Source organism: Lampetra fluviatilis, chromosome 3, assembly GCF_964198595.1.
Source record: "Lampetra fluviatilis chromosome 3, kcLamFluv1.1, whole genome shotgun sequence".
In the NCBI taxonomy this organism is placed as follows: Eukaryota; Metazoa; Chordata; class Hyperoartia; order Petromyzontiformes; family Petromyzontidae; genus Lampetra; species Lampetra fluviatilis.
This window is the reverse complement of record NC_136277.1, coordinates 24306222-24328946: the sequence shown is the minus strand read 5'-3', so window position 1 is coordinate 24328946 and position 22725 is coordinate 24306222. Positions and strand designations below refer to the sequence as shown.

Here is a 22725-nt window from a genome sequence, read left to right as displayed (position 1 = left end):
CGACAGCCGTCGGCCACCCCTTCCGATCCGATGATGTAACCCAGTCCGTCTAACTCAGTGATTCTACATCTGGGGTGCACGCATTCTCTGTGGGGTGCGAGATGCCCTTTCTGGCGGTGCGAGACATGCCAGATTTTTTCAGAAGGTAAATAATCGAAACACAAATTAAATAAGTGCAACTACTTTGTTTAATCAAACCGATGTATTTATTGGTTTTAGAAATATATATTTTACGATTGAGAACCAAAGGCGTGCAAGGCTTCAGTCAAGATTAAGAACCACTGGTCTAGCTCAGGTGGACGAGCTGATTTCATTGCTCCATCTTTGTGGAGATGTTCTTCGGGGTGATCCCTCCATTGGCTGCCACTCCGCGGTTATTCCCAACCACCGACCATCGTCCCTTCTAGCCATGGCGTGTCCTGCCCAAGCCCAATTTTTAATGCTGTAGATGGACAAACGCAATATGCAAAAAGACAAGCGGAGCTGCAGAGACACGCTTAGGTAAATTGCAGACATTTAAATGTAATCAAGCAAAAAATTAACAAAGACCCACATGTAAATGTAGCTGTATTTGGAACATAGAAAGTGTTTATGCCTATAATCCGCGAATTTACTGAGGCAAAGAACTTATGTAGGGCAGAACATTAATGATCGCACTTTCACTATTGACACTTGGGTGTAAGATGCATTGCGTCATTTTTTAGATAATTTTTTTCATTGTTCTCAAAACGGAAGAATATTGAATTTTTGACAAATTGTACACTGACTTTTGGCACGTAGGTCACACTTTGCCTAAAGACAGATGAGTACACTTTTTTAAATGAAACTGATGGATGCCCAATGTGCACTTGCATTTGGACACATGGGTACACTTTTGCTTTTTATCTCATAGGTGCGCTATTTAAATATGGTACATTTTATTTGACACGCGTGTACATACTTCACTTCGACGTCACAGAATACAGGTGGTACACATTGAATCTTGTCACATAGATGCACGTTGCCTTTTGAAATAGAGTTTAACTTTGACAGACAGCCACAGGTTTAATTTTCACGTAAAGGGGACACTTGTTTTTTTCCACAATAAGTACATTGGTGCATTTTAAACACATGGGTACACTTTGCTTTTTGACACATTGATGCACGTTTAATTTTGACACGATGGTACAATTGCATTTATTCCATACTTGGTACACTGTTCATTTTGACACATGGGTACACCTTGCTTTTTGCCAGGATTGACTCTAGGTGTGTATGTGGGAGGAGGAGGAGGCGGGGCGGCTCCTCATTGCCCCCCTCCCCCCACTTCTCGAGGGCTCTTGGAACACGAGACACTGCATTCTTGATATCGTGCGAGGCATCGGGACCCGTCACGTGGTACACCTGGGAGCCCGAGGAGACAAACGAAGAGCGTTAATGACCACCTCTGTACATAGACACGTAGGCAACGTGTTTCGGAATTCTTCAAATTGTAGCCCGCGGGACAGATGTGGACTCGCTAATGCAGCGTTTGAGTTGCTCGTAAATCTATGGTCCCCTGAGGGATAGGCTCACCCGAGACATGAATAGATATAGGTCATATTCTTGGTTCTTTCGGTAAAGGCACGTAGAAGGGACAATATATTTATATTATCTTATTATTTCCCTTCTACGTGACTTTACCGAAAGAACCAAGAATATGAATCTCTGCAGTCACGAAAGCTTTAAATCTAAATTTAGATATAGGTCGTTGAGATGATTCACTCCTCCACACCGACATGTCATTTCCACGTTCTAAACATTGATTAGTTGTTATGACGACGTGGTTTATAAATCTGCCCAAAACACAGCCATGGATGATGTAGTCTTGGCCCAGGTTTAGCATGTGGCACATTTAGGCATACCGTATTGGTATACAGTATTACTTTTGTGTTAAAAATGTAAAAAACGCAGACGAAATGCCTCCTTCACATATCCGTTCCTCCACGTAAAAACTAAAGTATGTTTTACCCATCCCATCGGCCACGCGCGGACTTCTGGCAGTGTATAATTCCAGTAGCGTTGGTTCAACACAAGCAAAGGTTGTATGCCTATTTTGAAATTCAGTGTCTCATCATCAGATGGTGAGACTCAAGAGTTGATTGGAGCGGCCACAACAACAGGATCGGCATCTATTTGGTGTTTTTTTTTAATATTGTAAAAGTTATTTTGAAAACTGCTTAAAATATAACAGAAAGTTACCCAGCCGCACCCAAAACACCAGCTCACCCCTCCCCCAAGATCCTTCTTATCGCTGGCTCACCCCACTTCCATAGGTGGAGATATCTCCTTTAACTAAGTATTTCTTCATTAAATCCTCAATTGCCTCATTCCCTGGGGCAGGGATCAAGCAATCTTCGGCTCCGGAGCTGCATGTGGCTACGTATGTATGTGTTCACGTGAATTGAGGCTCTTGAAATATTGAGTTTTGTACGGAATTCGACAAAAATGTCTCTTGTTCATGTTTTGGATGCCGACCCCTTCCCTGGGGGAGTGTCCACACCGTCCACACCCAACACACCCAACAAACCGGCTCGCCCCATCCAATTCCACACAAAGTACCGTATCTAACCCACAGATATCTTCACAGACGTGGCCACAGATCCAACAACACTTGCTTGAACCAATGCTTATAAATTGCCAGATGTCTGTAGGCAAGCTCACTCTCTATTATATATGAGTCCGAATTAGATGGACAACTATATGCGCACATAATACATGATTATATTGTTTTAATTACAGTACCAATGTCGGCTTCTCAAAAGAACGCCAACCTGCTCTCACGTACCTCTTCCTTTCATCGTTTTGATTCAATCCCGCATTCCACAACTGCCCTAGTTATACTCATGCTTGTGTTTTCGAGCTGTGCCCTCTCCAATACTTAGTTTATTTAGTTTAACGCACTTCTACACCACTATGTATTGCACGTTTATATTGAGCTCTGCTCAAACGAGCATTGGGGTGGCGCACGGTCGATTGACCGTGGTATTTCTGCTGTTGATGATGAGCAGTTGGATAGCGATGAACCTGTATCCTTCTGATGAGCTCTGGTCAAGATTTCATTTTTTACCTACGTGACTTTACCGAAAGAACTAAGAGTACAAGATGAAACCCGCAAATGTACAATATTATCAAACAAACTCACGCTGATGCTGTTGTTGCAGACCTTGGTTCCTCAGTCCAATGCACAACTCCAGGTTCGTCAAACATTTCTCCAGGAGGCAAACTGTGTGAAGCGCAGGAAGTTTGGACACGGAGACTTTTAGTCGAGGAGATGAGAGGACAAGGGGTGGAGAACTTATGGGCCATGGACCTAATCCGGCCTGCGACTTCATATCATACGGCCAGCATCCACATGAGCTCTACCAGTATTGAAACGTCCCGCGAACACCATTCGACGTCACCCGAACATCTTAGCCGATACTAATCAAGCACTGGAGGGAAATGTTTTCAAGTCGGGCGACACGGTGTTTATTAATTCAATGTGCTTAGTCACTTCTATAACTTTAAAGGCATCCTAGCAGTGACAGTCGTGACTGAGACGCATGTGTCAAATCTGTAGCCTAAACAGGAGATGCCGATACAGCTGTAGTGCCATAGGTGGGCTACACTTACCGGCAGTGGTGGACAGGGCCATCTGCAGGTACCTCGGACCCCCAAGGGAGGGGCCACTGTGCCAGCCCAAGAGGGGGGGGGGCTGCTGGGGGCTCTAGGATCCTAGGCAGCTAAGCCCTCGGCACCAGGCTCTAGGATCCCAGACAACCCAGACAGCTAAGCCCCTTGGCGCCACCAACGGGGGGCTGTGTATGCTCTGCGGGGTATCTGGGAGCCCACACAACCTCACCCCTCGATGGGCAAGAGGGATAAAAGGGCCGCTCCCTGGCCGATCGGGGCCAGTTGCAGCTCAAGACCCAAGACCAGCCAGCTTAGGACCCTGGACCCCCTCGTCCCGCTTGTCCTTGTAAGGGCCGGGACGCTGTGCGGGCCAGTGGTGGGACTCTGGGACTCTTGGCTCTACGCCCTTTTAAGGGCGAGTTCCGAGGAAGCCTGAGTCTAGGCCCGCACCTTGGCTGGGTCGGGTCAGGTAGCCTCCCCTAGGGTAATTGTAGCCGGAGGACCCCAGAGCGTAACTAGAGTCAGGTACGCTAGGAGGAGGCTGTGTCCCTAGGTTGTGTCCCTAGGCTGTAACAGAGTATCAGGACTGTTGGAGTGTTGTATTGTAATACAGAAGTTACCTCTACAAGTGTCTCCGGAACCCATTACACAGCTATGGATTTTTGACTATAAGTGTGCGAAGCTTTGCGTGTCATCCGCTTGTTTGTGTGGCAGATTTTTTTTCCCAGTTTGCTCCCATATGAAGCCAGTTATTAATGAAATTTGCTAAACATCCCAATGCAGGACTGTGTTTTAAAAAAATGTATTGGGACTCAACGAGGCTTTTATTGTGGGATAAATGGGATTAGCATTATAATACTATTTGGACAAAGGAGGGAACACGTGGCAAGAAAGTGTACGCTGAAGAGATGGAGCAATGAAATCAGCTGGTGTGCAGTGGCTAGATGGATTTCTGCGTCACAAGACCGAGAGAGATGGAAACGACTTAGGGAAGCCTTCAATCGAGCAGTAAATAAATCATGGCCGTTAATAAGTTTCAGCGGCGCCATTGCGCTTACGCTCATTCATACTCTTGGTTCTCCGGTTAAAAGCCCAATAATTGGCAAACGAAACCAAACATCTTTCAGTGGAAGTACATCTATATTAATATAATGGCGTGAAAAATAGTGGAACTCAGTCATCTGTAAGGAGGTGTTTCGAGCGAGCAATCAAAAAGCAATCGACCACTCCGTTAAGGTTATGGCCGCTCTCCAGGTAAGATCACGACTTCTTCAAGGACAATTTCCCCGCCGATTTGTCGTGCTGCATCGATCTCCCCAGTGCCACCTCTAATTCTCGGCTTGTGCGCAGAGTGACAGTGGACACGTTTCAACAAATCAATAGCGGCGTCTTTTACCGAGTGGAGAGCGGAGTGAGCAGGGCTTTATCCACAGCCGTGGACTGACAAAAAAATGGCTCTTAAATAAAACCATTACTGGGACTCCGTGGTAGGATCGGGGGAGGTTTGAGGTGGGGAAGTGGTGGGGTGGATGGTGAGGCGGGGGTCTGTGGTGGTCAAAACAACGCCTCGCATCTTCGTCAAAAGGCGGTCAGAGAAAAGAGGAGCCTGTATGTGTGTGTGGGGGGGGTGTGCTCTAGCCGAAGGGCTAAAACGACAGGGCTGAACAACAAGTCATAAAATTTAATGTTGTTATTTTTTAGTTCTTTTCATTGTCAAAACAAAAAAAACGAGACCAGATCAGGTTAAGCAGCGTAGCGAGCGCATCGCAATGCATTGGTGTGACTTGCTGTGCGGTCTGCCTCCAGTGGCCCTCCTGCCGCCTGTCAAACTCATCTCTCGCACTGGACGAAGCTTCGCTTCTCTGTCGTCGCGGCTCCAGCCCTCTAGAATCCCTCCACTGGGTTATCTCTCTCTCGCATCGACGGCGCCGCACATCGGCCTCGGTCTCGGATCACAAACACGGAAATTGACAATGAACATTTGAACAAAAAACAATGCGCAAAGAAGCATGTGTTGAGGCCGCTGTCCCCCGAGGCCTCTCCCTGCTGGGCGCCGGCCGTAGGGGGTCCGCCGTCTCCCGATCCCTCACTCGTGTGTGAGCAGCTGCTGCTGCTGCTCATCGCTCGCGGGAGAAGGGCTGCCGCCCGCCGGCTCTCCTCCCTGGGTCACACCCCCGCGAGTCCGCGAGTCCTGCTTGGGGGGCATGGCTCGTCGCTGGCTCGCGGCTGCCTGAAAACACTCCGTTGCCTCTCCGCCAATCAAACGCGACGCCTCCCCTCACACAACCCCGCGCAGCACTCACACGCGCTGAACGGGGGTCAAGGGTCGGAGGTCAAATGACGTTGCTCGCACCCGCGTCGCTGATCTTCAGGATAACAACAGCAACGCTGAACCCCGGTCCCTCTGGGGACCCGGTTTTTTTCAGCACTGGTCGTGGCTGGCCCCGCCCTTGGCCACGACCACCTTCTCGAATCCTCTCGTAGCGTCTCACCCCAACACGTGACCACCGCTAGCCCCCACTTGGGGCCCCTGTGTAGATCTTACCTGTCACGTGCCTTCCAGGATCAACCAGAGTGCCATGGCCTGTAGTAACCCTACTCCATGGCTGACACTCTCACACCCCATCCTGTCGGGGTCGGCACTGCACGCCACGCGTGGTGCCACTCAGCGCCATGAATCAGCGCTCACCGAGCCCCTCTAGGGCTGGTACTACACCCACATATACGGGGTGTTCGCGATGGCAATACATCGCACGCCGTGCCTCGCTAGAGCCGGCATGACCCAATGACATCCACGATGTCGCTACATACGTGATGTCCTCGATGTAAGTACATCGCACGCCATGCCTCTAGGGCCGGCACCCTACAGTGACATCCGTGATGTCACTACATATGTTCTAGGTCGACTCGGTCTCATATGATTATCCGGTGCGATGTGTAAACATCGTCACTGGGAAGGCAAAGGCGGCCGGGCGTGGTGCTGGCCACCCACCCCTGTGTATGCCGTGCTGGCCTGCATAGGTGCTCGCAAACATTTTCCCCAACAGTCAGTTAATGAGTTTAACACGTAGGCTTTCGCCTGATGAAGCTAGTTGTAATTACTGCCGAAACATCGTACTCAGTTTGTAAATGTTGTGGCTTGGCTCTCAAACACACCAGTGTGCTGTACTAGTATACTCCACTATACACTACACTATACACTACTATACACAATGCACTACACTATTATACACTACACTATACACTACTATACACAATGCACTACACTATTATACACTACACTATTATACACTACACTATACACTACTATACAGAATACACTACACTACTACACACTACACTATACACTACTATACACAATACACTACACTACTATACACTACACTATACACTACACTACACCGGTGTGCTGTACAAGTGACGAATTGACAGGTTCTGTTTACGTGACAACCCTTACTCGTTGGCTGTGTCGGGTAGTGGCGGGTTTGAATGACACTTTTACATATTTACGCGATCTAACCCCAAACAACCTCTTTTATGTCTGTTAATGGCTATATGGGGGATCGTTGTTGTATTGCAATATCATGATAAATGGCAATCGCTTACGGAAGACTATCCAGCAGTGAATAGATAATTACTGACGACAATGCTGAGATAGACACTCAGACCTGAGGCTTGATGCTCAGCTTTGCTGACTCTGCGCCTCTAACGCAGCCATTCTGAACCACCCAAGGCAAGCACGAGGTGTGGTGGTCACAACCGCGTTGGCCGCGACAAGAATGTTCGAACGTGACATCTTTCCTGTAGGTGATTCTGAAGGCTCGCTGAGCCCTAGTTGGTCGCTGACATCTCCTAAATGATTGCTGCGGTCTTCAAATTGCATAGATTTCTAAGAGAAAAACGCTGGGGGAAACAGAAGATACACGTGTCAAATTCATCGCTTCCTTCGTTCCTTCCTCTGCCAGATGTTTACAAAACATGCATTGAGATGACTTCGATTATTGTGCTGCTATAAATGTCCAAATAATGGGTGAATTTTTTGAGCTTCTGAAAAATAAGTACTTTGCACTACAATCATGTCTTATTATTGTTTGTTATTGTAACATTCATACCCGCCGAATGGACATCTGTGAAAAAGAGCTTTATAGCTGATCGGATTCCTCCAGTGTCCATACATATTCTGATTCTGAGATCCCACAGCCGTTTAGCGGGTGAAACATCCTTCAATGACCACCCTCGCAGTGTTATCTGGCTGCTTTAGGTCTTCTTTTCATTGTTTACGCAGTCGACGCGTCCGCACTGACAGTCTCGCCATCATCACCACCACCAACGCCACCGTCTGGCTTTAGGTCTTCTCCTCGTGACGGAGTTGACCCTCGTCCTTCCACGACCGCTCCTGTCAGCTAATTTACAACATCTGGCTTTTAGGTTACCTGGTTTTAATATCACGTAGTTTTTCTTAGAATGAGAATGTTTATTTTACTGGAAGAATCCGATGAGCCATGAAGCCCTTTTTTCACAGATGTTCAGTAGTTTCCCATATCGCCAGTAAGGGGCGGGTTTAGAACGACAACAATGTAAAAAACACGATATGAGGGCAAAGTATAGGAAAATATACAGATACAAATTAACTATGTTTTTTTTACCTTACCAGGTAAAGCCCACTGTGGTATTAACGTAATATTCAGAAGCGACCTGGCCACAAATTATAGCTCAACAAAGTAGTGTATCACGTGGTAATTCATAGCAGCCAAATACTCAAAACGTACATTTCTAAATGTGGAGGTAAAAACCGGAGGACCAGGAGAAAAATCGACGCGACCACGGGGAGATAAACACCGCCAACTTCTAATATACAGCAGCAGGCGTCAGTGTCGCGAATTAACTCACGACCTCCTGCATACCAGGCGAGGCAGATAACATCTCGCCACCGGGGGCTAACAGCACTTGCCTCAGCAAAATAATCTAAATAAAGGTATAGAGTACCAACAAACCCTGCCGTGTTCTCCAGATTATAGGGACGCTCCTGAAATGATCAGAATCAGAATCTTGATTGAGACTGGAGGAGGAATCCGATGAGCTATAAAGCTCTTTTTCACAGATGTCCAGTTGGGGTGGGTCACCAAGACACACCCCACATTTGTGCCCGGAATGAAGTTCTTAACATCTGGTCACACACAACGCGTGCCTGTTTATAAGACACAACCCAGCTTATGCTTTCAAATAAAGGAGGGGGTGGGTGTTGGCTTGTGCGTCTTATAATCTGGGGAATACGGCAATGACAAAATCAAACAGCAATTTTTCTGTGACGATTTCACCTGAAGACGGAAGCTTGTGTTGCCTCCGAAACGTCGTGATTTATTATTTTATTTCTATAATTTTTTCAATTTTTTTTATTACTTATTTTTACCCACGTGACTTTACCGAAAAAAACCTAAGAGTATGAATCCATGCAGTCACAAAAGCTTCAAATCTAGAATGAAGGGGGGGGGGGGGGGGTGTTTGCTTGTGCGTCTTATAATCTGGAGACTAAGCTAATGACAAATCAAGTCAAACAGCGGTGCAGTATCAGGTACCGGAGCAGCCACCCTGCCAATTCACCTGCGCTGATGGCGTGTTTTGTTAAGAGACGCGTCAATCAAAGCTAGTTCATGAGTGTCAATAATGCTCGATTCATCATCATTATCATCAGCCGTGGTCTATCCACTGCTGCATGAAGGATCCGACAGCCGTCGGCCACCCCTTCCGATCCTATGATGTAACCCAGTCCGTCTAACTCAGTGGTTCTACATCTGGGATGCACGCATCCTCTGTGGGGTGTGATGTGCCCTTTCTGGCGGTGCGAGACATGCCAGATTTTTATTAGAAGGTAAATAATCGAAACACAAATTAAGTAAGTGCAACTACTTTGTTTAATCAAACCCATGTATTTATTGGTTTGAGAAATATATATATTTTACGATTGAGAACCTAAGGAGTGCAAGGCTTCAGTCAAGATTAAGAACCACTGGTCTAGCTCAGGTGGACGAGCTGATTTCATTGCTCCATCTTGGTGGAGATGTTCTTCGGGGCGATCCCTCCATTGGCTGCCACTCCGCGGTTATTCCCAACCACCGACCATCATCGCCACGGCGTGTCCTGCCCAAGCCCAATTTTTAATGCTGTAGATGGACAAACGCAATATGCAAAAAGACAAGCGGAGCTGCAGAGACACGCTTAGGTAAATTGCAGACATTTAAATGTAATCAAGCAAAAAATTAACAAAGACCCACATGTAAATGTAGCTGTATTTGGAACATAGAAAGTGTTTATGCCTATAATCCGCGAATTTACTGAGGCAAAGAACTTCTGTGGGCAGTAAATTCATGATTGCACTTTCACTATTGACACTTGGGTGTAAGATGCATTGCGTCATATTTGAGATCACTTTTCATTGTTCTCAAAACGGAAGAACATTGAATTTTGACAAATTGTACACTGACTTTGGGCACGTCGGTCACACTTTGCCTAAAGACAGATGAGAACACTTTTTTTTTTAATGAAACTGATGGATGCCCAATGTGCACTTGCATTTGGACACATGGGTACACTTTTGCTGTTTATCTCATAGGTGCGCTATTTAAATATGGTACATTTTATTTATGACACGCGTGTACATACTTCACATCGACACGTCGACGTCACAGAATACAGGTGACTCTGCCTTTTGACACGTGAGTAAACATTTAATTTTAACAAATTGGTACACATTGAATCTGGTCACATAGATGCACGTTGCCTTTTGAAATAGAGTTTAACTTTGACACACAGCCACACGTTTAATTTTCACGTAAAGGGGACACTTGTTTTTTTCCACAATAAGTACATCGGTGCCATTTAAACACATGGGTACACTTTGCTTTTTGACACATTGATGCACGTTTAATTTTGACACGAAGGTACAATTGCATTTATTCCATACTTGGTACACTGTTCATTTTGACACATGGGTAAACTTTGCTTTTTGCCAGGATTGAATCTAGGTGTGTATGTGGGAGGAGGAGGAGGGGGGGGCGGCTCCTCATTGCCCCCCTCCCCCCACTTCTCCAGGGTTCTTGGAACACGAGACACTGCATTCTTGATATCGTGCGAGGCATCGGGACCCGTCACGTGGTACACCTGGGGGCCCGAGGAGACAAACGAAGAGCGTTAATGACCACCTCTGTACATAGACACGTAGGCAACGTGTTTCGGAATTCTTCAAATTGTAGCCCGCGGGACAGATGTGGACTCGCTAATGCAGCGTTTGAGTTGCTCGTAAATCTATGGTCCCCTGAGGGATAGGCTCACCCGAGACATGAATAGATATAGGTCATATTCTTGGTTCTTTCGGTAAAGGCACGTAGAAGGGATAATATATTTATATTATCTTATTATTTCCCTTCTACGTGATTTTACCGAAAGAACCAAGAATATGAATCCCTGCAGTCACGAAAGCTTTAAATCTAAATTTAGATATAGGTCGTTGAGATGATTCACTCCTCCACACCGACATGTCATTTCCACGTTCTAAACATTGATTAGTTGTTATGACGACGTGGTTTATAAATCTGCCCAAAACACAGCCATGGATGATGTAGTCTGGACCCGGTTTAGCATGTGGCACATTTAGGCATACCGTATTGGTATACAGTATTACTTTTGTGTTAAAAATGTAAAAAACGCAGACGAAATGCCTCCTTCACATATCTGTTCCTCCACGTAAAAATTAAAGTATGTTTTACCCATCCCATCGGCCACGCGCGGACTTCTGGTAGTGTATAATTCCAGTAGCGTTGGTTCAACACAAGCAAAGGTTGTATGCCTATTTTGAAATTCAGTGTCTCATCATCAGATGGTGAGACTCAAGAGTTGATTGGAGCAGCCACAACAACAGGATCGGCATCTATTTGGTGTTTTTTTTAAATTTAAAATATTGTAAGAGTTATTTTGAAAACTGCTTAAAATATAGCAGAAAGTTACCCAGCCGCACCCAAAACACCAGCTCACCCCTCCCCCAAGATCCTTCTTATCGCTGGCTCAGCCCACTTCCATAGGTGGAGATATCTCCTTTAACTAAGCATTTCTTTATTAAATCCCCCATTGCCTCATTCCCTGGGGCAGGGATCAAGCAATCTTCGGCTCCGGAGCTGCATGCGGCTACGTATGTGTTCACGTGAATTGAGGCTCTTGAAATATTGAGTTTTGTACGGAATTCGACAAAAATGTCTCTTGTTCATGTTTTGGATGCCGACCCCTTCCCTGGGGGAGTGTCCACACCGTCCACACCCAACACACCCAACAAACCGGCTCGCCCCATCCAATTCCACACAAAGTACCGTATCTAACCCACAGATATCTTCACAGACGTGGCCACAGATCCAACAACACTTGCTTGAACCAATGCTTATAAATTGCCAGATGTCTGTAGGCAAGCTCACTCTCTATTATATGAGTCCAAATTAGATGGACAACTATATGCGCACATAATACATGATGATTATATTGTTTTAATTACAGTACCAATGTCGGCTTCTCAAAAGAACGCCAACCTGCTCTCACGTACCTCTTCCTTTCATCGTTTTGATTCAATCCCGCATTCCACAACTGCCCTAGTTATACCCATGCTTGTGTTTTCGAGCTGTGCCTTCTCCAATACTTAGTTTATTTAGTTTAACGCACTTCTACACCACTATGTATTGCACATTTATATTGAGCCCAATTTTGTCGTCTTCTTTGTTAAGTTTTGGAACTTAATCTGGCTCTGTGAGTCAAAGCGTTGCTCTACTCAAACGAGCATTGGGGTGGCGCTCATCTTCGTGACGGCCAACAGCCAGTTCAGTGGTGGAAATTTCACATTACCATGACGGGAGGCAGTCATTTGACAACCAAGTGCTTCCTTCTCACAAAGTCGCGCCACACCTTTAATCGACCGTGACGTGGCACGGTCGATTGACCGTGGTATTTCTGCTGTTGATGATGAGCAGTTGAATAGCGATGAACATATAGCCTTCTTATGAACTTTGGTCAAAATTAAACCCGCAAATGTACAATATTATCAAACAAACTCACGCTGATGCTGTTGTTGCAGACCTTGGTTCTTCAGTCCAATGCACAACTCCAGGTTCGTCAAACATTTCTCCAGGAGGCAAACTGTGTGAAGCGCAGAAAGTTTGGACACGGAGACTTTTAGTCGAGGAGATGAGATGACAAGGGGTGGAGAACTTATGGGCCATGGACCTAATCCGGCCCGCGACTTCATATCATATGCCCAGCATCCACATGAGCTCTACCAGTATTGAAACGTCCCGCGAACACCATTCGACGTCACCCGAACATCTTAGCCGATACTAATCAAGCACTGGAGGGGAACGTTTTCATTCGGGCGACACGGTGTTTATTAATGCAGTGTGCTTAGTCACTTCTATAACTTTAAAGGCATCCTAGCAGTGACAGTCGTGACTGAGACGCAATGTGTCAAATCTGTAGCCTAAACAGGAGATGTCGGTACAGCTATGGATTGTTGACTATAAGTGTGCGAAGCTTTGCGTGTCATCCGCTTGTTTGTGTGGCAGATTGTTTTCCCCAGTTTGCTCCCACGTGAAGCCAGTTATTAATGCAATTTGCCAAACATCCCAATGCAGGACTCTGTTTTTTAAAAAAGTATTGGGACTCAACGAGTCTTTTCTTGTAGGATAAATGGGATTAGCATTATAATACTATTTGGGCAAAGGAGGGAACACGTGGCAAGAGAGTGTCCGCTGAAGAGATGGAGCGATGAAATCAGCTGGTGTGCAGTGGCTAGATTAATTTCCGCGTCACAAGACCGAGAGAGATGGAATCGAGCAGTAGATAGATCATGTCCGTTAATAAGCTTCAGCGGCGCCGTTGCGCTCATGCTCATTCATACTCTTGGTTCTCCGGTTAAAAGCCCAATAATTGGCAAACGAAACCAAACATCTTTCAGTGGAAGTACATCCATATTGATATGATGGCGTAAAAAATAGTGGAACTCAGTCATCTGTAAGGAGGTGTTTCGAGCGAGCAATCAGAAAGCAATCGACCACTCCGTTCAGGTTCTGGCCGCTCTCCAGGTAAGATCACGACTTCTTCAAGGACAATTTCCCCGCCGATTTGTCGTTCTGCATCGATCTCCCCAGTGCCACCTCTAATTCTCGGCTTGTGCGCAGAGTGACAGTGGACACGTTTCAACAAATCAATAGCGGCGTCTTTTACCGAGTGGGGAGCGGACTGAGCAGGGCTTTATCCACAGCCGTGGACTGACAAAAAATGGCTCTTAAATAACAGGACCCTGCGGGGTGGGCTGGTAGGAATAATACTTAGTACCGGTACAGGGATATCGACCGGGTATAGAGGAGTTAAAGAAAAAATTACTGTATTCTAGTGTAACGTTAATTAAAAGTGTTTGTTTTGACAAGAAACGCTGTGAGATTTAAAGACTCGTAGTCTTTCATTTCCAAACGATCACATCTGAGATTAATTGACCTTAGATGGAGAAACTCGAATGCATTTACTAGTATAAAGGTGAAATAAAATAGAGGGAATAAACGGCACCTTGGTGCATTTTATGTCGTCTACATAGAGTTGAATAAACGGGCGTTTGGCATATTCATATAACAGTACTACATTGAGCAGTGTTTGTTTGGCACTTCGAGTTTTTATTTGCGCGCACGACATGGATACCGAAAACAACCACGACTTTGAAGACCCCAATGGTTGTCTGGACGCCCACGTTGAAAAGATGCTTGCTGAAACAGAGACCGCATTTGCTGCTGGAACCCTTTACAAACTCGCAGTGAAAAGCGTCGTTTCCATGGACCCAGAACCAACCGCAGTTGGTGCTGCTATAACGGTAGCATCGCCACCAAACATGCAGCCAGCAGCTAAATAATCAAAGATTGCAGCACAAGTAGAAATACTTGCGTGTGAATACGATGTAGTGAACACGACAGAGATGTGGTGAACACGGCAGAGATGTGGTGAACACGGCCGAGATGTGGTGAACACGGCCGAGATGTGGTGAACACGGCAGAGATGTGGTGAACACGGCAGAGATGTGGTGAACACGGCAGAGATGTGGTGAACACGGCAGAGATGTAGTGAACACGACAGAGATGTAGAGATGATAGTGAACACGACAGAGATATAGTGAACACGACAGAGATGTAGAGATGATAGTGAACACGGCAGAGATGTAGTGAACACAGCAGATGTAGTGAACACGGCAGAGATGTAGTGAACACGGCAGAGATGTGGTGAACACGACAGAGATGTGGTGAACACGGCAGAGATGCAGTGAACACGACAGAGATGTAGAGATGATAGTGAACACGACAGAGATATAGTGAACACGACAGAGATGTAGAGATGATAGTGAACACGACAGAGATGTAGTGAACACGACAGAGATGTAGAGATGATAGTGAACACGACAGAGATGTAGAGATGATAGTGAACACGGCAGAGATGTAGTGAACACAGCAGATGTAGTGAACACGACAGAGATGTAGTGAACACGGTAGAACTATAAGCGAGTGAATAGCAGCAGCGACGAGGCCTCTCGCTGCCTCTGCTCTGCCGCTGCCGGGCTGCAGATTCAGCCGAGTCAGGTACCACTGCCAATATGCACAACAACAACAATAAACGTGCTGCGTTTCATCTCTGTGTTAATGAGCCTGCCGCACTAGGCCTCGCGAAGCCTGCCGCACTAGGCCTCGCGCCGTGCTTTTCGTGCACAAATAAGGCGATTAAATGTATCTCGTCTCTGTGTTAATAAATGTTTCTTGTCTCTGTGTTATAAAAACGTGCTGCGTTTCAGTAAAGTATTTTTTTTTAAATAAACGCGCTGCGTTTCATCTCTGTGTTAATAAGCCTGCCGCACTAGGCCTCGCGAAGCCTGCCGCACTAGGCCTCGCGCCGTGCTTTTCGTGCACAAATAAGGCGATTAAATGTATCTCGTCTCTGTGTTAATACATGTTTCTTGTCTCTGTGTTAAAAAAAACGTGCTGCGTTTCAGTAAAGTAATTTTTTTAAATAAACGTGCTGCGTTTCAGTAAAGTAATTTTGAAGCGAAGTTTAAAGTTTTGCCGTGATGCGCCGGAAGCGACGGCCATCTTTTTTAATTCACATCGCAGGGGGAGCGGGCGGCCATCTTGTCGGACAGGGTCATGCCAAGTGTTTGCAGTAGGGGGCGATGTTGATACACGGACGGACGGACGGACAAACGCGGACGGACGGACGGACAAACGCGGACGGACGGACGGACAAACGCGGACGGGCGGACGGACGGACAAACGCGGACGGACGGACGGACGATATCATCTATTGGTGGTCTGGTCCACTTCGTTCCTACCAGTAAAACCATTACTGTGACTCCGTGGTAGGATTGGGGGAGGTTTGAGGCGGGGAAGTGGTGGGGTGGATGGTGAGGCGGGGGTCTGCGGTGGTCAAAACAACGCCTCGCATCTTCGTCAAAAGGCGGTCAGAGAAAAGAGGAGCCTGTATGTGTGGGGGGGGGTGCTCTAGCCGAAGGGCTAAAACGACAGGGCTGAAAAACAAGTCATAAAATTTAATGTTGTTATTTTTTTGTTCTTTTCATTGTCAAAACAAAAAAACCGACACCAGATCAGGTTAAGCAGCGTAGCGAGCGCGTCGCAATGCATTGGTGTGACTTGCTGTGCGGTCTGCCTCCAGTGGCCCTCCTCCCGCCTGTCAAACTCATCTCTTGCTTCGTCGCGGCTCAAGTCGTCTGGAATCCCTCCACTGGGATCTCTCTCTCTCACATCGGCCTTTCGTCAGAATGTCTCTTTCATTTACCCGTCCCGTGCCCCCCGAAGAACCATATTTTACAAGATAAATGAATGCGTGTTACAAATTAGTAATACATTAATTAATGTGTGCATGAGATAATAATAATAATGCAATGTTCTGACTCATGGATCGCAAACACGGACATTGACAATGAAAATTTGAACAAAAGGGTGAACATTGCGCAAGGAAGCATGGAGAGGTGGCACGATTGGAATTACAGCCGGGATACAGGCGGAGGAACACACGGATGGGGGAGACATTCGAACGCAAGAGAGAGAGAGAGAAGTCACATCAGCTGTTGAATAAAAGTACGTGGACTTTGCGCAGGACTACGTCACTAGAAGGAACGATGGCCCGATGGTCGAGATTAATAACAGAATCGCAACGAAAGGAGGGTACGTGCCCGAGAGGCCGCTACAATAATTGTGTATGCATGTGCCAGGTCGACTCGGTCTCATATAATTATCCGGTGCGGTGTGTAAACATCGTCACTGGGAAGGCAAAGGCGGCCGGGCGTGGTGCTGGCCACCCACCCCTGTGTGTGCTGTGCTGGCCTGCATAGGTGCTCGCAAACATAATTTTCCACAACAGTCTGTTAATGGCTATATGGGGGATCTTTGTTGTATTGCAATATCATGATAAATGGCAATGGCTTACGGAGGACTTCATCCAGCAGTGAATAGATAATTACTGACGACAATGCTGAGATAGACACTCAGACCTGAGGCTTGATGCTCAGCTTTGCTGAATCTGCGCCTCTAACGCAGCCATTCTGAACCACCCAAGGCAAGCACGAGGTGTGGTGGTCGCAACCGCGTTGGCCGCGACAAGAATGTTCGAACGTGACATCTTACCTGTAGATGATTCTGAAGGCTCGCTGAGCCCTAGTTGGCCGCTAACATCTCCTAAATGATTGCTGCGGTCTTCAAACTGCATAGATTTCTTCGAGAAAAACGCTGGGGGAAACAGAAGATTACACGTTAATTCTAGATTTGAAGCTTTCGTGACTGCAAGGATTCATACTCTTAGGTTTTTTTCGGTAAAGTCACGTAGGTAAAAATAAAAATAAATAATAAAAATACATAATTAAAATAATAGAAATAAAATAATAAATCACGACGTTTCGAAGGCCACACAAGTCTCCGTCATCAGGTGAGAACGTCACAGCAGTAAATTTAGCTGTGACGGTCCCACCTGATGACGGAGACTTGTGTGGCCTCCGAAACGTCGTGATTTATTATTTTATTTCTATGATTATTTCTATAATTTTCATTATTCATTTCTATTTTTAGAAATAAATAAGATACACGTGTCAAATTCATTGCATCCTTCGTTCCTTCCTCTGACAGATGTTTAAAAAACATGCATTGAGATTACTTCGATTATTGTGGTACTATAAATGTCCAAATGATGGGTCACACATGTTGCACAGTTGGGTCTCGCCTTGACTATTGCAACTCCGTCCTAGTCCGGACCTCCGCTGGCAGCCTAAAGAAACTTCAAAGACTACAAAACAACCTGGCACGCGTCGTCATTGGCCACACTCATCCCCGTCTCGACTCACTCGCCTGTCTCCGTGCCCTCAACTGGCTACCCATCGCCAGCAGGGTCATGTACAAGATCGCCTGCCTCTGCCGCAATGCCTACACATGTGCCTGCCCCCCGTACCTTTCTTCTATATTGACAACTTGCAGCTCAGCACACGGCAGATGCCTGCGCAGCGCGACTCACGACCTCCTCTTGATACCAAGATCCAGGATTTGTATTTTTCGATTTAAAGCTTTCGTGACTGCAGGGATTCATCTTCTTGGTTCTTTCGGTAAAGTCACGTAGAAGGGAAATAATAAAATAATAAAAATAATACATAATTAAATACAATTCTCACAGTGAGAATTGTATTTTAATTCTCACAGTGAGAATTGTATTTTATTATGTTTATTTTTATTATTTTCTCACAGTGAGAATTGTATTTTATTATGTTTTATTTTTATTATTTTATTATTTCCCTTCTACGTGACTTTACCGAAAGAACCAAAAAGAAAAAGATCCAGGATGGTCACGTATATGCGCCGCTTCTCGGTGGCAGCCCCAACAGTCTGGAACGCCATCCCTCTGCACATTTGCAGCATCACCTCAATCGCCTCCTTCAAGAGAGACTTAAGAACTCACCTCTACAGCCACGTGCTTTCGAGCGACTCTGAGCTTGGCTCCGCGCCTCTGAGTTGCGGCAGTTACGGCCGCAAATTTGCGCGCGTTATAACTTTAATTATTATTATTATCCTCCCCATGCACCTATATTTGCTCCCATTGTACCTGTTTAATCTACAGTGACGGAGCAACGATCGACCCGTCGAGGCGATTCTTTGAACCGTCCCGATTCAATTCAATAATCGAGTCTTTTTTTATTGCAGTGAATGGTAGCGCCTCTAGTGGCTGCAGAGGTAACGTGAACCCATTACATACAACACGTATGGATCTATTTGTTTTCTTTACACACATATGAAGAGGAGTCGGAGACTGGTTCAGCGCCTCTTTATTCTTTAAACCACAGCCACACTCGTTCCTAGAACCAACCCCGAACACGCGATTAACAGCCCCTTGATACGGTAAATTTAGCTGCGACGGTCCCACCTGATGACGGAGACTTGTGTTGCCTCCGAAACGTCGTGATTTATTATTTTATTTATATTATTATTTCTATTATTTTTTTTACCTACGTGACTTTACCGAAAAAACCTAAGAGTATTAACAGCCCCTTTTAAACCCTCCATCTTCGCCCTCGTTCCCATTCCACTTCTCCGTCTCGCACGCCGTTTATTGTGAAAATTCGGTCACAGTTCCTATGACCACTGTTTCAATGCTTTTATGGCTTTATTTTGGTGATTTTCGATAAGTTTTTTGGTTTGGCCATGTTTGTTGTAGTACAGAGTTAGACTGATGGACTTAATCTAAGTTGTCTTGTGGTTGTTGTTGTTTGATTTGCATCCCACTGGGATTTTTGCACATTTTTGTGTACGGTGATTTTTCTGCAATATTTTACTGTCTTTTCTTGGATTTTTTGTTTGCACATAGTCACTTTAAGATGTTTTTTGTTCATGTTTTTGTTTTTTTTGTTTGTTGCGGTTGCACCCGATTCAAGAGCCGAATGGCTCACTGGGCGATACCTAATAAATGAACTTGAACTTTAACGCCAGGTCCGTGTGACGTCAGTGCCCTTTAAGCCGTGACTCCCGTCTCGTGCATTCCCTATGCGTGTGATTGATGTGTGCTCTGCTGAGTGCGGATATTTCATGTTTGCGTGGTCCGAGTGCGTGAGGATGGCTCGCAGATCCCCTACACATATAAAGCGCGTGTCTTCAGCTTGAGAATCGTTTCTTAATCGACTAATCGCTGCTCAACCTCGTTAGCGATTCTTAGCAAGTGACGGACATTCCGTATTCCCATGACGCGGGCCAGTCTATCCAGAGAACGATGCTATGCTTGTGAATATGCGGTGTGCGTTTTTATAGATGTGCAGGAGCGACTTGTGACTTACCCCGCCTCTGACGAGACTGTCCGTTAGATGAACTCGCTTCTGCAAAAAAAAGCAATTATCGCTATCAGTTGCAGCTCCATAATCAGCATCAGCGGCAGCAGCAATTGCCGCTGCATCATCATCATAATCATTAGCTGCATAATCATCAACAACAGCAGCACTACCGTTTCTAATGGAGGTGCCTCTTGAAAACGAACTTTGAGAATCACTGATGGTTTTTATTCCCGGACTATGAATGTTATTGATTCACAGCCACATCTTTGCCATCGCTTCCTTCTTTTGTCAAGTTCCGCAGCCCATACACACTGGTAGTAGTATTCGCTCAATATTGATTGCTTTTACACTTGCAGATGGCAGTGAGGCGGTTGTCGCCCAGTTGTTTGTTTCATTTTCCGCTCAAGGGATTTCGCCCGCTACCCAGGTCAGGTCACGTTCCCTTAAAAAAAAACGGTGCATTTTTGGAAATGTTTTACTTCACAATCGTTTGTGCATTGTTCATGCTTATATTGCTCTTGCTTCTCGAGTTATCAACGTAATGACAAACATTTAAAATATACATCAACAATATATAACAAAATAAGCAAGCAATGTCTCCTTCATCTATCCCACCCTCCATATAAACAAAACAAATATTTCCCACACAACCCATCGGCCTCACGGACTTCTGGGAGGGAGTTATTTCAGCAGCATTGACTCAAGATAAGCAAACTCTGGATCGGCTTCGACATAAGAGTGGAATTAATCTTGTACGCATTAATAGTACAGTACTGTAATTATTTTGAGCAACACATTGGTTGTTACGTGCCCTAAACAGTTGGGGACGCTAGTGCGCCACGATGAAGATCTGAACGTGCACTTACTGTGCAGCTTTTGCCAATCTACTGCTGTATGAGGGTCATCCCCACGCGGTGCGGGTGGACATTTGACCATAACTTCATCACGCTGGTCAGTAAGGGTTGGTGAAGGCGGGGAGCACAGACGTCGGGACGCAGCAGTACAATACAACAATTGATTGTGCTACCCAAAACATAGCCCCGTATCTTCTTGGTTCTTTCGGTAAAGTCACGTAGAAGGGAAGTAATAAAATAATAATAATAAAACATAATAAAATAATTCTCACGACGTTTCGGCCACAACGCAAGCAGCCGTCCTCAGGTGGAGAACAAGTCCGTCAAGTAGTATTTTATTACTTCCCTTCTACGTGACTTTACCGAAAGAACCAAGAAGATGAATCCCTGCAGTCACGAAAGCTTTAAATGGAAACATAGCCCCGTATGTTGAACTTGCACTTCATGCGCACCGTGTGTAGCTAACCGTGCTCAGTGGAGGTGCGCCTGTTATTACAACTTACATGTGTGATTTTATTTTACTAGGTAAGGCTCACTGAGCTTAATAGCTCTTTTCAGAAGCGACCTGGCCACAAATGATAGCTCAACCAAAGTGGCTTATGTGGAAATTTATAGCAGCCAAATGCTCTAAACACATGTTTCTAAATGAGGAGGTAAAAATTGGAGGACTCGGAGAAAAATCCACACGACCACAGGGAGGGAGACCTGCAGACTCCAAATATACAGGCATTGGGGTCGTGATCGAACCCGCGACCTCCTGGATACCAGACGAGGTAGTAAACATCTCGCCACCGTTATATGCATGGCGGCTGCCCATGCATTATGGGTTGAGATGACTAACAGATGCCCCACCTGTGCTCATCCACTGTGCCAACACACACACGCGCACACGCAATTGGGTAAACGTTGCCCACTGGTTTAATCGTAAATTACTCGTTGGCAATGTATTTTAATGAAGGCCGTGGACAGTGGTGGGGGGGGGGGGGTGGGAGACGCTCACCCGCGCAGGAGGAGCAGAGCAGGGCCAGCACGGCGAGGAGCAGTGGAGAGCGCAAAGCCACCATGGTGTCCGTGGGTCCTCACGTCTCTCAGCACCGGGTCCCTATCTCGGGGAGGAGGAGGATGAGACGGGGGAGCCTTTTATATGCAAGTGAGAATCTATGACGCGTGCAAAGACAAAGAACCCCCCCCCCCTTAGAGGATGAACGGTCGGGGCAAGTGCTGTTAGCGAGTATCACCTTTGAAGGCCACCACTGTGGCACACGAGGGGGTGGATGGGAGGCCAGCACCACGCACGCCCGGCCGCATTTGTCCTCCTATTGGCAATGTTTACACATTGTACCTGGTACTCATTTGAGGTTGAGTTGACCTTGGGGGTGCCCAGGACCTGTTCTGATATTCGCCACTGTTATTGGTCGTGAGCGGGAATCGCAACTCGGGTAGCCGGGTTCGGAGCACAGTGCGCTCCTGACATACCTATACACATGCATGCATACAAAGACTAAGATCCCCCATACCCTGTAGGAGACTGTTGGGGCAAGTGATGTTGCCAAGTAGCACATATGAAGGTCCAGAAGCGGTTCAGATAGTCGTAACTCGTATTGGCCATGAGCGGGAATCAAACTCGGGTCGCCAGGTTTGTAGCGCAGCGCGCTTGTGCAGCGTGCTAACCGCCAAAAGTCAGGACACATTCGGTTATTTCATTTAATTTAACACTGGCATTAAACATTTTCTTCATATTTATTTCCTTGAGTTCATATTCCATCTATTCTCGTTATTAATATCTACTTTTCTTTACCTATGGGGGCACCTGAAATCCGTCGTTTACAAACTCAATCAAGAACTCTGAATAAGTTTAGG

The 22725-nt window shown here is 46.1% G+C and overlaps 1 protein-coding gene and 1 long non-coding RNA gene across 2 annotated transcripts; both read right to left on the bottom strand.

Moving 5' to 3' along the window:
• Positions 1-820: 820 nt before the first annotated feature.
• LOC144949388 (uncharacterized) lies at positions 821-6133 on the bottom strand. The gene is made up of 3 exons (XR_013640277.1): positions 5724-6133; positions 3164-3244; positions 821-1383 (listed from the first exon to the last, which is right to left on the bottom strand). It is a non-coding gene; the product is annotated as an uncharacterized LOC144949388 (long non-coding RNA).
• A 3394-nt stretch (positions 6134-9527) lies between these two features.
• On the bottom strand, positions 9528-22022 carry LOC144949376 (uncharacterized). Its single transcript, XM_078879381.1, has 5 exons — positions 21866-22022; positions 20018-20056; positions 17337-17438; positions 12724-12804; positions 9528-10791 (listed from the first exon to the last, which is right to left on the bottom strand). Exons 1-5 carry the CDS (start codon positions 21927-21929, stop codon positions 10694-10696), a joined length of 384 nt encoding a protein of 127 aa, XP_078735507.1. The 5' UTR covers positions 21930-22022; the 3' UTR covers positions 9528-10693.
• Between the last annotated feature and the right edge of the window lie 703 nt (positions 22023-22725).